At 39.9% G+C, this 15,544-nt stretch overlaps 2 protein-coding genes across 4 annotated transcripts in view; one reads left to right on the top strand and one right to left on the bottom strand.

Annotated features, from left to right (window-relative positions):
* LOC109419430 (kelch-like protein 18) overlaps nucleotides 1-15,544 on the bottom strand; it is a 386,574-nt gene that overhangs the window by 29,805 nt on the left and 341,225 nt on the right. The window lies entirely within an intron of this gene.
* Nucleotides 9,603-13,278, top strand: LOC115266457 (uncharacterized). Its single transcript, XM_062858830.1, has one exon. It carries the CDS (start codon nucleotides 10,690-10,692, stop codon nucleotides 11,533-11,535), a length of 846 nt encoding a protein of 281 aa, XP_062714814.1. The 5' UTR covers nucleotides 9,603-10,689; the 3' UTR covers nucleotides 11,536-13,278.

Genomic DNA, 15,544 nt, shown 5'->3' with positions numbered 1-15,544 from the left:
GCACCCCTCCGACTATAGTGGCGATTCGTTCGTTGAGAGCTCGTTAGATGGGCTGTCTCGATGGTTGAATGTTCACTGATTGGGGCAAAACCCAACTAAAAAGCACTGTCAATGTCAGAATAGATGTCAAAACGAGTTTGACGTCTGACCGCCGTCGCATCACAGCTCCTGTATACAGAACGTTTGCGCAAGTATGTGAGTGTTCCGTGACGTATTTCTCGTCACTTGCGTGTGTCTAGAGCATTTTGATCAGTTGTCAGTTGCCCCAACGAACGAACACGATTCGCTAATCGGGGCGCAGTCGTGACCCAACCAGCGAATCCGGACTGCATGCTCCTCCATCCTTGCCACCATCAGCTGGCAGCATCGGCAGCATGAGCAGCATAAAAGAAATGTCAGATTGAATCAAAACAAACCACACCAACCGAGAGAGAGAATCTCACGCACGTGTTGCTCCTACGCAGTGGTGGAAACAGGCCCATGACACGGCCTATATCAATGCATTGGAATCATGGTAGACAGGATGTCCTGGGCGCTAATAAATAGCGCCCACTGTCAAATGCGAAAACATCAACAATTTTTTGTTTAACGTTTATTTTGGTTTGTTGATCAGTTTTTGGAATCATTTTTTCCACCGCTTATGATCACAAAACACTTCAAACTCGCTTTAATATTAATGTACGGTAAGAGGAGCATGAGATTAGTTGAATAAAGCAACCCAACAAACACGCATTGTGAATGTGATTTCGTGTGTGGCTCACAACATCAAACAAAAGCTGCGTTTGTTGATTACACGCTCGTTTCAATTTGCACGAATATGAGTATAAGGCAGTTAGATGTTGGCTACGATAAATTTCATTGATGCCAGGGGCCTGGGTGGAAAGCATCATGCGCTTGACGTGTTTTTTGGTTCGCATCAAACACAATCTTTGCTCACGCGCTCGCGAACCCAAAAAGAGAGAACGGTTCACGATTTCCCGGATCGACGAACCAACACAAAACAAATGTCGAACGAGCAGAATCGCAGTTGGTTCACCAGAAGGATCACAATGTAGAACACTTGGTTTGTTGCCATTTTTAGTACACTTAAAGGTATATAAATAATTAGTTGGGTGTTTTTGCCTATACTGGTCAGGTACCATTCCAATAAATGATATCGACGAAAAAGATTACCAACATTTGATTTCATTACAGAAATATCGGCCGCGAACCTCTAAAATAAAAAACCATCGCTCTTGCAAAAGATGCGATGCACTCGTTGGCGTTCGTGTCGTACGATCGTGAGCCACAGACGTACGAACGACCCCCGACACGACCTATATCAATGCATTGGAATTATGGTAGACAGGATGTCCTGGGCGCTAATAAATAGCGCCCATCGTCAAATGTGAAAACTTTTTGTTTAACGTTTATTTTGGTTTTTTGATCAATTTTTGAAATCATTTTTGCACGTCAAATGATCACAAAGCACTTCAAACTCGCATTAATATTAGTGTACGGGAAGAGGAGCACGCGATTAGTTGAATAAAGCAACCCAACAAACAAGCAATGTGGCGGTGCATTTCGTGTGTGGCCCACAACATTAAACAAAAAGCAGCGTTTGTTGACTACACGCTCGTTTCAATTTACACGAATATGAGTATAAAGCAGTAAGATGTTGGCTACGAAAAAATCCATTGATGCCAATAGCCTGCGTACGAACACCATCGCACAGCAAAGGTTTGCGATGCGATGACATTTTTTTGTAGCGCGTAAGCACACGTTCACGATCAATTTCCACCACTGCTCCTACGTTAAATATGTCAAAGCGATGTGTCAGTTTGGTTGCTGTCTCGCTCTGCAATTGAACGACGATTCGAACGGCGATTCCAAAAACGACGGTTCTGATTCGTCGTGTTCAGTTAGCAAATCTACGTACAATAGGAAGGCGTTGTTTGAACGGTATTGCATTTGACAATAAACATATGTATTACAAATATTTATTTTTACTATCGAGAATTTGATTGATCTAATGACGCTTATAATACCGCTAATGACGCTGTAAGGGCGTGGCAAATTAGATGTTAGTCACACGAACAGTCACGACTTTGGACTTATGTGGCTAGTTATTCTAATATTCGCTGTTATCTTTTCCAAAATTTGGAAAAAAAAAATCGAATATAATTAGCAAACGTAAACAAAACAACTTGCACCACAACAAAGTCACGCAAAAAGTTTGAACATCTAGCTTTGTGGCAAGTGTTAGAAGCTGATGTAAACAAAACAAACAGCGTTGCCGAATCGACAAATGTAAATTCCGCTCATCTCTATGTAGAGGAATTCTACTAAATTGCGAATAGTTACCTACTGACAACTAAATCTTATTAAGTTCAACAATGCATACTTTTTAGGCTATGAACCATTTCACATATTCGTTTAACTTTAAGTTAAAATTCGGCACTTCAGTAGTTATTTTCCATCGGATGGTTAAAAAATAACTACGAGGACGGCCCATTTAAAATTTGACAGATGAGTTGGAGTTTGGAACAACATACAGTACGCAGTCAAATCATCGCGAACAAAAAATAACTATCGAACTGTCAAAACTAACCCTGGTCGGAAGTAGGGTTATTTTTAACCGGACGCGAAATAACTATCGAAGTGTCAATTTTTAGCCAAAAGTTAAACAAGCGAAACGGTTCTCAGCCTTAGTATTTTCATTATTTCTGTAAAATTGACAGGTGACACAATTGTCTGTTTTTTATGCAGGAAAATGACTAATTTTAATATCGAATTCGTTTATTTGCACCGCCTGCACCACTTTGCCGCCGGGTGTAGCAAACTTGCACCGAAACCGTTGGTTTATTCGGAGGTACTGTTCTGTTTTGCCACCCGATAGCTACCTGGATAGCCACTGGTGCAAAAAAAAAGCTGCACTGTGTTTGAGCTCGGTATAGTAGGTAGCAAGCTAGATTTACCAATACTTGCTTATCGCTGTACTTGTCGCATGGTTTTGTTTTGGTAGGAATGTTGATTTTTCTTCGGCAAGCCGTAAACATTCCTATTTGTTTATTTTGAGATGTTTTGATTTTTACTTCATTATTTCTTTACGTTTAAATAATATTTACAGTAATATATTTCAACCAGATCGGTGATTACTGCGATTTTCAATTCTTGGGTAATACTCGAAGTTCAATGAATAGCAAAATTGCGTATTCAAATGTGTCGAGGTTTATGAATAATCATTGTTTTCATAATGTTTTTTTTTTCAGACTGATTCATCTCTTGAGTTTGAGAAAGTTAGAGTCAACTTGAAATGTGTTCGTCCAAAATAAGAAGTAGTTAAAAAAAGCTGCTGAGGTTTTTTTTTCAATTACGTAAAGAAGGTTTCGTCTTACGACTTTTATAAATGGTGCTGTTTCTCGAAGTCCTGACTTGTTTTTAAGTACCATCAGCTAATCCTGAAGAAGGAAAATGAATAATTTGCTGTAAGTATTTTAAATTATTTGGATGATAATGCAAACTTTCCAATCATTTCTGTACAATTTCACGAGCTTCGCGGAACAAAAAAGTGTTTTCTGGACAACATTCTGTATCACACATCAGCTCCGACCAACCAACTCTGATAAAAAACAAATGGCGTCACACCTGTCCTGCGGGAACTGAGTGCTCGGTAAAAGTTTTGAAGAGTATTCAACACTTTTTTTCTGATTGTACGGTATAATGCCTCTCAAGAAAAATCAGAATATGGCGATTATCTGCCTCTGGCTTCTGATATTCTCCGTGCAGCTGAAACCCGGAATTTTCGACTAGCGAAGTTGGATTTTTCTCCAAATCCGTGCGTCGGACCTAACTTCGGAAGTAGTGCGCTGTATAGCGGACCAGGTTTACTATACAGCGCACCACTTCCGAAGTTAGGTCCGACGCACGGATTTGGAGAAAAATTCAAGTTCGCTAGTCGAAAACTCCGATTTTCAACTAAATTGAGAATATTAGCGCGACAGCCACTAATCATAACAGCGTCGCCAGATTTAAAAGTATATAATTCCATTATATGGGGTTTGACAGCAAGAACACTCATTCCACTGAGCCACTCTTGCCGTTCATCACAAATACATTCAAAAACATCTGTCAATTCGTGATACCCACGTGCTTTTGTTTTTGGTGGGAACACTTTTTCTTTTGTTTTGCCTTGCGACTGTCATGCGGCGGTATGCCTTGTAGAGATGGTCGGGTTTCGGGTTTTCAAACCCGAAACCCGACCCGAACCCGAACCCGACGGGTACGGGTCGGGTTCGGGCTTGAAAATTAATGAAAAACTCGGGTTCGGGTCGGGTCCGGGTTTAAACATTTTCAAAAATTTCGGGTACGGGTCGGGTCGGGTTTGAAAAACGTCGAGTCCAAGTCGGGTTCGGTACCGGTGTAAAAAAATCAGTATTTAGAAAAATGCTTTATTTGTCATATTCGATACATTTAACAATTATTTTTTGGCTCGGGTTTTGGTCGGGTTTATTGAGAAATATTTTCTCGGGTTCGGGTCGGGTTCGGGTTTGATCGACAAAAATTTTTCGGGTTCGGGTCGGGTCCGGGTTTGAGAGAGCAAAAAACTCTCGGGTTCGGGTCGGGTCCGGGTTTTGAAATTGAAAATGTTTCGGGTACGGGTCGGGTTCGGGTCTGTAAAATCTGAAACCCGACCATCTCTACTGAACACCCAGTATGTTTTGCCGTTACCGAAAAGCAAGTAAATGAAAAAAATGCTGATCTGTCAAAAATTACCGAATAAGTCAGTATTTTTTCAGTAACATTTTTTACTGGGTTCTTCGGTTAAATAACACAAGTTTACAAAATAAAACGAAAGTCGTGAACTTCTGTCAACGACCAAAATTTTTGAAGCACAATTTAGTGCTGATTTCGAAACCGACCTTCAAAAAATTTAAAGTAGAACAGTTTTTGAGATTTAGCTCAATATCGAGTTTTGCAACTTTTCAAAATATGTAATTTACTAAAATTCAAATATATTGCGTTTTGTTCAACCAATTTTAAACCTTTTTCCATAAATTAAAAGCTGAATACAATACCATTCGGTCATCTGAATACAGGTTTTGCGTCAGATTGATGAAATTCAAGATATTGGCAAGTTTTAGGGACGATCTTCTTAAATTTTAGCAAAATTCCCTAATTTTTTTGAAGAAATGTATTTTTTTCAATAAGAAAAAACCAACTTAAAAATTATTTCTCGACGTTTATTTGACATATCATATGTAGGTGAGTTACAGTAAAAAATTCAGCTCAATCGGAGCATTGATTACGGAGAATGAGATGTGTGAAGTGAGCGACTTTGCCTAAAAATAGAACAAAAATCGATTTCAAATCATCAACCTTGTATGGAAAGTCGAAAAATTTTCCGCTCTACTGTAATTTTTTTCCTTCGCGTTTTCGAACTCAGGGCATGATTCTACACCAAAAATAATCATCAGCTTACCGAGTTCAAAAATGCTGTAAACTAGTGTAATTGTTTACTCTAGTTTACCGAGATTCCCAGTTCCAAAGAAAAGCACCAGCAGCCCGTTCCCACATTTTACATTTGATTCCTTCGGCGTTATCGATCATTATTGTGGATCGTTTAGCCTTTCTTGTGAATCTTTGACCTCGTAAATTTAAAAAATCTGCGACTGCGGTAAAAATGGTTAATTTTAACATTTGCTTAGTTTGCAAAATTATGAGGGTTCTTCGAGCGGTGCTGCGTTTTTCAAGATTCCTCCCGCTCGTTATGATGTTTCGGACTTCCATTGGCGGAAGCCTCGAAGTTCGCATTGCGAGGTGAGCACACATTTGTCGCAGATTTTTTGCTACTTACTTGGCAAAGACGCATCCATCAGACCGGAGTCTATGCTGAAGCTGCAGGCAAAATAAATCCATATTGAAATAAGTTGCAATCCCAATGCTTTTGTGGCCGCCGCCGCTGCTGCTGCTTGAATGTGGTTCAATTGTTGAAATTTGACAGCTCCTTGCTGGAGCTGTTTTGTTTTTATTTGATTTTGACAAAAAAGTCAGTAAAATGATCAACATTACTGAAACTCGGTACTCGTGTTTACTGACTTTTTCTAAGTTCAGTAAAACATTCAAATTACTGGAAATCCAGTTGTTGAATTTACAGTAATCAGTAAAAAAGTAAAATATTTTACCGGAGGACAGCAATTTTCGGCAAAAACTACTGAATTGGCGCTAATTTGGAGATTTACAAATAAAGCCCAGTTAAAAGAAGTACCGAACTGCTAATTCTAAAATAAGTGTGTACATACTTAAAAATGATTTAAGAGTTTGGTAATGTTTTTAACTGAACTGAAATTGTAAATTATTAAAACTACGACAGTTCAGTATTTTTTTACTGCAAAATACCGATCTTCAGTCAAATAATTTACATTTTACTGAGTACAGTAGTTGCAAATACTGAATTCCCAGTAAAATGCATGTTTCACGGAACATAGTAAAGAGCTAGTAAGAAAAAATACCGACTTCCAGTTATAATTGTTTCTGCTACTGAAGAATCAGTAATAGCAAAACAAAAACAGCTGTGCAGCTGTCAGACAACATCCAGCATCATTTATCAGCAGCTGCAGAAATTATCTCGATTTAACCAATATTTGCTGTTTTACGAGCTGGAAAATGAATCAGTGCAGCGTCTTTGCCATTATCTGGGTAAGTAACAAAAATCAGTGGACAAATTGTGCGCAATACCATGGAAATCATTCCGATAGCTATGGAAATAAGTAGATCGACTTTGCCGGTAGTGTTCGCTGGCTCCGAAGCTTCTGCCGTTAGCTATTCTTGTTGGAGCACGAGTTTTGATCTAGCAGCACAAACATGGCAAACTGGCGGAAAGATGCAGACATGAATACATTTTGTTCGCTGATTTTTTTCTTCATCCATGGAGTGAGGCAAGACGATTTGCAACGACATTTATTTTGGTAAAAGTTAACATGCCTTCCGGAATAAAAAAGAATGAAAAAAAAACAATAAGAAATCCGGGAAACTGGAGAGCATTCGGGAACTGGGGAGTTCAGTAAAGTAAACGTAAACAATCCAAATAAATACCGAAAAAGTTAGTAATCTTACTCCTCTAGATTTACTGACTTATTCGGTAGATTCTGACAGATGAGCATTTTTTCAATTTTCTGAGTTTTCGGTAATGGCCAATGTTACCGAGTGGTCAGCAGTTCAAAAACCCAGTAAAAATTACCGGAGTCGTTAATCAGGAATAGCTGTGTAACCATGCTGGACTTGAGAATTCGAGGAGAGCCAGTAAATCTACTGTAAGCGTTAAGAGAATTGTTATATTCTATGGCATCGTTTTACTAAACGATGCATGCAAATGTTTAAAAGTTTATTACAATAAAACAATGAAAAGTTATTTTTTATTTTTTATAGAAGGTAAAAAATTACGGGTACCCGTAAAAAAATACTGAGCCACTCGGTAAACCTCAAAACCTTTGAAATAAAATGTTACTGAATACTCGGTATTATTTTTACAAAGTATTCAGCAATCATTTGACGAGTAGCTCAGTATTTTTTGACATTTTGTTAGATCAATCGTTATACCGAGTACTCGGTAGTCGAACTCAATTACCGAGGTGATAACCGAGAGCTCAGCTGTTGAAAATTCGGTAATTGGATAACCGAGCCCGGTAATAAAATTCTGAAAGATGGCATGAGATGTGTCTGAAAGATGACACCAGATGTGTCTGAAAGATGGCACTAGATATGCCTGGCAGATGGCACGAGATGTGTCTAAAAGATGTCACTAGCTATGCCTGAAAGATGGCATGTGATGTGTCTGAAAGATGACATCAGATGTGTCTGAAATATGGCACTAGATATGCCTGAAAGATGGCATGAGATGTGCCTGAAAGATGCCATTAGGTATGCCTGAAAGATGGCATGAAGAGTGTCTGAAATTTGGCAATAGATGTGTCTGAAAGGAGACACTAGATACAGGGGATGGCCAAAATGTTTGGGATAGGCAACTTTTTTTTCTCCCACAAAAAAAATCAACATGCTGTAACTTTTCATAGAGTGCATCAAAAAATCTCAAAATTTGACTGTTTGTCAATCTATTATGTGTGCATCATTGGTACAAATTTGGGCTCGATTGATTAATTTTTCGCGAAGTTAGAACCGTTCGCGTAAAACAATATTTTTTAGACAACTAATTTTTGAGCTGTCATAACTCGGAAACCAGTGAACCAAATTGAATGATTTTTTTAACGTTTATCAACAATATATTGGTACTCAATTCGACGTTATAAAATATAATATTTTCTCACGGCGAATTAAGTTATATCGGGTTGAAATTTTTACCCATATAGAGGAAAATAAGTAAAATATACAATACCAAACACAAATTATTAAATGTGTTCTTCCTTCAATCTAAATAGGCTCTAATATATCTGATTAGAGATAATTTGAGAACAGAAGTGGAAAATCTTTGGATATCAACACTAAAATTTATTCACATTAATGTAAAAAAATTACATTTTTTCGAGAAAAGTCCAAAAAGTGTCAATCCATGATAACTTTTTTCAACGTTCAAAATGTATCTATGTTTTAATAGTTTGTGAAGCATTTACATATTGTTAGTGTACGTTCAAAATTTCATTCAATTCGGTTCACTGGTTTCCGAGATATGACAGCTCAAACATGCGTTGTCTAAAAAAAGTTGATTTACCCGAACGGTTCTAACTTTGCGAAATATTAATCAATCAAGCCCAAATTTGTACCAATGATGCACATATAATAGGTTGACAAACAGTCAATATTTGAGATTTTTTGATGCGCTCTATGAAAAGTTATAGCATGCTGAACTTTTTTGTGAGAAAAAAAAAAGTTGCCTATCCCAAACATTTTGGCCATCCCCTGTATGCCTGAAAGATGGCATGAGATGTGTCTGAAAAATGGCACTAGATATGCCTGGAAGATGGCAAGAGATGTGTCTGAAAGAAGACACTAAATGTATCTGAAGGATAGCATGAGATGTGTCTGAAAGATGTGTCTGGAATATTGCACTTGATATACCTGAAAGACTTATGAGATGTGTCTGAAAGAAAGCACTTGATATGCCTGAAAGATGGCATAAGATGTGTCTGAAAGATGGCACTAGAGTTGTCTGCAAGATGGCATGAGATGTATCTGAAAGATGGCACTAGATTTGCCTGAAAGATAGCAAGATATATGGCCGAAAGACGACACTAGATGGCACTAGATATTGTAACCGTTTGGTTACAAATTGTTGATTTTTGTTTTGTAAAATGTTGTAAGTGTCGGACCCTTCACGTTTCTTGTGTAATAACAGTAGAGTACCACAGTAGTGATAGGGTCCCGTACCGCTGTATTTTGTTGGTTGCTACCAATGTTGGAACATGGCTGGTGAAATGAGCGATAAAGGCAGTAATGAGAATGATGAAAAGGGAGAAAATTAGGATGAACGGCCATTGCCTAAATTCGGTCACTTTAGTACCAGGCGTCCGTGTGCATATGACGTGATTTTTAACAGTGCAGTGGTTAAAAAGAACGAAGAACCCCCCCCCCCTTCTTTCTAGCAGGAGCTAGGTTTTTATGTTTGGGGATAACACCGTTCAGGACCTCTTTTGTTGGACCTTTTAATAGGTTCCTCCGTCCAGCACACGGGTCGGCCCGCGAAGCCGTAAGGCTTCCGCGCCTAACTCGTCAAGGAGTTTTGTCGTCCTTTTCCGGACAGATCCTCAGGCAGATCGCCTTAATCGTTAAGGAGGATTTCCCCTCTCGGCCGTCCAAGGTGGCCATGCCACGGCCGGTCGATTGCGCCCACGAGGGAAGACGCCAGTGATCCCCCCCCCCCCCCAGCAACGCCCGCTGGTCCCGTCGGCCGAGTACCGGCCCCGCTCGCCTTGCCATCCGGCGAGTATTCCGGCCGCACAGCTCGACAGGAGTCGCTGTGTCGGCCATCGACACCACCTTCAAGCAACAGCGGTATGTACCGGTACAAGCGTTAGAATAGGAAACACATTAACAAATTTACACTAAATTATTATTACACAGAACAACACGCACACGCCACAATTAGGGTTTTAATAAATTATATACTAGAAAAGTGAAAGATCTGTTTGTAGTTTTTGTATCGCGAAAAGCCCTTGATTACCCGGTAGCTAGCCGACCCTGGGATTGCCGGAGAGATCTTGTGTCCTGAGTCGGCCCGGCACTGATAAATTACCGATTAGTTTCACTTGGCACCCAGCCAAAAGTCCGCGAAAGGTAATCAAGGGACCGAAGTAGCATACAAAAATCTAACGATTTTTGCCGACGGGAGGTGGCAGGGATACGTGCTTGCACGTATGTCTCGCCCCTTACGCACTATTCTAAACTTTAGGTGATAAATCTGTGATTAATCGAAGTTTTTGCCTTCAAAAGAGGTCCTGAACACACATAGGACACATTTGCTTTTGATTGTCGTTTTTCCCGTTCAAAAATTCGTCGATGTTGGCAAATGTTGTTTTTTCGCGTTTCGATTTTATGTTTCATGTCCATGTATCATAATTGAACTTTACTGTACCTACTTGTCCAATCAATCATGACAACAATAGCGCACTATTTATTTTAACCCGTTTGTTTTGGTCCATCAATATGTTTTACGATTTTATTTTCACCCACAACACACACCACTGATTCTCATACACAATGACTCGTAAGCGACGAGCAAAGGCTGAAGCCAATTATAAACCAATCAATTGGCAGCCGTCGACGTACGATGCGGACGAGTCGGACTTGGAGGACTCTTTCGAGATGCCTCGTCCGTTGCTCTCGACGCATCCTAACTACCCGCTAGAGGAGTTAGAGCTGGACCTCGAAGAAACTTTGCATACCATCAGGGAGCAAAGGACTTCGGGGGTGATGATGCCAGCAGACGTCGGTAAAATTAAACGTATCATATACCTATTCATGCGTGACATGAACATCGTCACATGCGATGTAAATTCTCGCTATTTGTCCCCCAGCGCGACTTGCGAATACAGGGCGCCGGAATCAGAACCAGAGGAAGAGATCGAGTTGATCATCCCTAGTTCCGATTCCGAAGACTTAGAAATGTCCTTCAGCGAGCCCGAATATGATTCGGAAGACCAACTTCAGGTCGAAAAGGGAACGAAAAGGAGCCCTGTGTCACGCTACTCTTCTGGTTATTTCTCTCCCGATTTTGACGCCAGTAAGTCGGTGCTTCAATCTTCCAAAATTCTCCGAGACTTACCTGGTGTAGCTTTCCAATCTTCAAAGCAACAAACTTCGAACCCCGAATCCCTAAGAAAGCAGACCCGATCGTTCAAGATCCGGAAAAAGGCCAACCTAAATCTTCGAGCGGAACCTACGGCCAAAGAACTGTGCAGCGAACCTACTTCGATATTGGAAACCTACTCTTCAACGAAAAATCCCAGTTCCGAACGCACACCTGGAACCTTGCCTGGAACCCACCAGAAAAGATTTTCATTCAATAGAAAGAAGACAAAACAACTCAGAATTAAATTTTTATAAATCATTTATTTATCTTTTCTTTTTAAATTCCACTTTTCGGCAGTTTGCCGGTGATCCAACGGTGCGCGGGAATAACGAGTTGTGTCCCCGATCGTCTGATGGTGAACACCGCTGAAAATGGATCTGGAAAGAAAGAGAAACCAAGAATGTTAACAATTTAATTACACCGAAGGACTATGGAATTGTTAGTCGATTGTGTTAGTTGTTATGAGAATCGTTAGCAGTTAGTCCTAGATTAGTCGGACCGACGGATGAAAGACTCCGAGCGGTCGTTACGAAAGGCTAACATGCAAGAGAAAATAGATCCAACTTACCTTGATTTATTTCGGGGATCCATATCAGGGCTGGCAAGACCGGTGGAAGGTGCGAGGGGTGATAATTTACCCTCACTTCCCCACCTGCGGAGCGCCTGAGAGGGGATCGCCCACTGAACTTATTGGCCAAAGTCTAAAATAAACATCAATCACCTGAGATGGGTTGATTATTTCACAGTGTACACTGAACTTACCTGAGTTCATCTTGCTCCGCCAAGATGGTCATCAAGGTCCCGGGACCATTATGGGTGTTGCTATCGACCAATCTTCCTCGGGAAGATTGGCACCGAATAGCCCAACAACCCCGAATGAATGAATTTCATTCACCTGAAAAGACGAAATTACATACGAAGGTCAGTCTTCGGTATGTTTTACTATTGTACGTACTACTTACCAATACATTTATACCGAAAAAGGCCACTTTTTACTTCATCACTTTTTGATAAATCTTCGCAACTGCACAGCATAAAGTAAACATAAATGAAACAGAACAATAGAGATGCTGTGTCAGTGTACTTTGACAGATTCATGACATTTCGCAAACTGCCACTGTCACCATGGTGTCAAACAGTTTGCCCGCCGGCGAATCAATCCCGCCAGGGGATTCGGCCGTGCTGATCGAATGTGATCTATGTGTTGTAAATATTTGTAAATAGGGTTGTAAAATTGTTTTTGTTGCGCAACGTGTAAATAGAGTTGTCTACCCATAATTCGGGATATTTTATAAGATTTTTAAATTATTGTGTACATATTTTGCATGTTTTAATTTATTTCATTTTATGATTTTAATTTGTTTATTTGTGCACGTACGTAGAGAATATTTTAGCATGTTTTAGTATTTATATTTTTAATTTGTTGTAAAGTTCTGTTATGATATCGCGCGATAGTAGTTAGTAGATTTTTAAATTGTTGTTGCAGTGTTTTTGTAAATATTATTTTGTTGTTTGTTGTACATCCACGAACCGATGGCGGCCGAAGATGACTTGAGAGAGTAAATTGAAAAAAAAATGCAAAACCTCTTCGTGCTTTCACATTTTTTCATCGGGGTGGTGGATAGTGTAACCGTTTGGTTACAAATTGTTGATTTTTGTTTTGTAAAATGTTGTAAGTGTCGGACCCTTCACGTTTCTTGTGTAATAACAGTAGAGTACCACAGTAGTGATAGGGTCCCGTACCGCTGTATTTTGTTGGTTGCTACCAATGTTGGAACATGGCTGGTGAAATGAGCGATAAAGGCAGTAATGAGAATGATGAAAAGGGAGAAAATTAGGATGAACGGCCATTGCCTAAATTCGGTCACTTTAGTACCAGGCGTCCGTGTGCATATGACGTGATTTTTAACAGTGCAGTGGTTAAAAAGAACGAAGAACCCCCCCCCCCCCCTTCTTTCTAGCAGGAGCTAGGTTTTTATGTTTGGGGATAACACCGTTCAGGACCTCTTTTGTTGGACCTTTTAATAGGTTCCTCCGTCCAGCACACGGGTCGGCCCGCGAAGCCGTAAGGCTTCCGCGCCTAACTCGTCAAGGAGTTTTGTCGTCCTTTTCCGGACAGATCCTCAGGCAGATCGCCTTAATCGTTAAGGAGGATTTCCCCTCTCGGCCGTCCAAGGTGGCCATGCCACGGCCGGTCGATTGCGCCCACGAGGGAAGACGCCAGTGATCCCCCCCCCCCCCCAGCAACGCCCGCTGGTCCCGTCGGCCGAGTACCGGCCCCGCTCGCCTTGCCATCCGGCGAGTATTCCGGCCGCACAGCTCGACAGGAGTCGCTGTGTCGGCCATCGACACCACCTTCAAGCAACAGCGGTATGTACCGGTACAAGCGTTAGAATAGGAAACACATTAACAAATTTACACTAAATTATTATTACACAGAACAACACGCACACGCCACAATTAGGGTTTTAATAAATTATATACTAGAAAAGTGAAAGATCTGTTTGTAGTTTTTGTATCGCGAAAAGCCCTTGATTACCCGGTAGCTAGCCGACCCTGGGATTGCCGGAGAGATCTTGTGTCCTGAGTCGGCCCGGCACTGATAAATTACCGATTAGTTTCAATATGCCTGAAAGATGAATTAGATGTGTCTGAAAGATGGCACTAGATTTGCCTGAAAGATGGCACTAGATTTGCCTGAAAGATGGCATGAGATGTATCTGAAAGATGGCAGTAGATGTGTCAGAATGATGGCATGAGATGTGTCTGTAAGGTGACACTAGATGTGTCTGAAAGATGGCTCTAGATATGCCTGAAAGATGGCATGAGATGTGTCTGAAAGATCACTCAATATATACCTGAAAGATGGCATAAGATGTGTCTGAAAGACGACACTAGATGTGCCTGAAAGATGGCACTAGATATGCCTGAAGGACGGCATGAGATGTGTCTAAAAGACGACACTAGATATGCCTGGAAGGTGGCCAACCGCCTTCCTTAAAAATCACAATCCAAGAAATTATTGATATCGGAGATTTTAAATGAATAAATCTGTGGCAAGGAATACTGAATGAAACAATGGAAGTTTCAATTGGAGTTGATGCTTTATTGGAAACATTGCGCTTCCCGGATAAAAAATTACCATTTATTACATGGTAAACATTATTAACAAATGACTGGTTTTGTTGTGCACAATAAAACACATAGTAGATATATTGTTACTTTTTACAATAGAAATTAAGCCCATATAGTTCGTACAATAAGTGAACATTAGCTTTATTAGTGACCAATTGATTCAATTGTTTTTCAATAGTTCTATAATAATTAAAAGACACGGACACCGTCTTCAGCCAGAGGCTGTACAGACTGAACGAAACATAACACTAGACACACGGGACATGCACCAGTGGATACGGAGAAGAAACTATTCTCACGAAAAGTTTCATCGCCCGGAGCGGGAATCGAACCCTCACCCCACAGCATGGTGCGATTAGAAGCTTGGTGACCCTAACCGCACGGCTACGAGGCTCCACAAGTTACTATCAGTAAAAATTAATTTAAGTTGTTTTTAAATAGTTGCAAAAGTGCCTGCAAAGTTCTCATGGACTTTTTATTAAAAAAGAGTTTATTTCTCAATTACACTTAAAACAATTCGTAACAAATAAATAACAATAAATATTATTGTTGCTTGGATCATGTTTGTATAATCAAATACAAAATCACTTGACATATTTTTTTATAGTTTTCGTTTTAAATTTGAGAACAGTAGATATTTCAGTTATCGAATGTTATTCGCTAAAACTTCAACGACTGACAGACGTCAAGCCGTGTTGGCAGAGGAAGCTCTCAATGAATAACTGAGGAAGTACTTATAGAAAACTAGCTGAAAAGCAGGTTTAGCCAAGTGAGGATGTTACGACAAGAAAAAGATGAACAATGATTTTTCTAAAGTTTTCCAATAAATTAAAGGAATCTAGTAAATAGTAAACTACCATTGATAACAATACAAATACAATTAGTTTAATGGGGTCAATTGAACCGATGTTAAAATAAACATGCAATAATATTTGTTGTTATGGTAACAGATTTCGCCTTTGAAAAACCAAAGAATTCATATTTCTCGGTAACATTTTTCTGCAGCATTTACAGATACTAATGGTCACATGAATTGTGAACGATTTATGGTATGGATCATACGACCTGAGGTCTGACTTGTGATATTTGGCAGTTATTTGAAAAGATTGAAGATAGATCTTATCAACA

Source organism: Aedes albopictus, chromosome 3 (assembly GCF_035046485.1).
Source record: "Aedes albopictus strain Foshan chromosome 3, AalbF5, whole genome shotgun sequence".
In the NCBI taxonomy this organism is placed as follows: Eukaryota; Metazoa; Arthropoda; class Insecta; order Diptera; family Culicidae; genus Aedes; species Aedes albopictus.
This window is presented reverse-complemented; position numbering and strand designations above follow the sequence as displayed.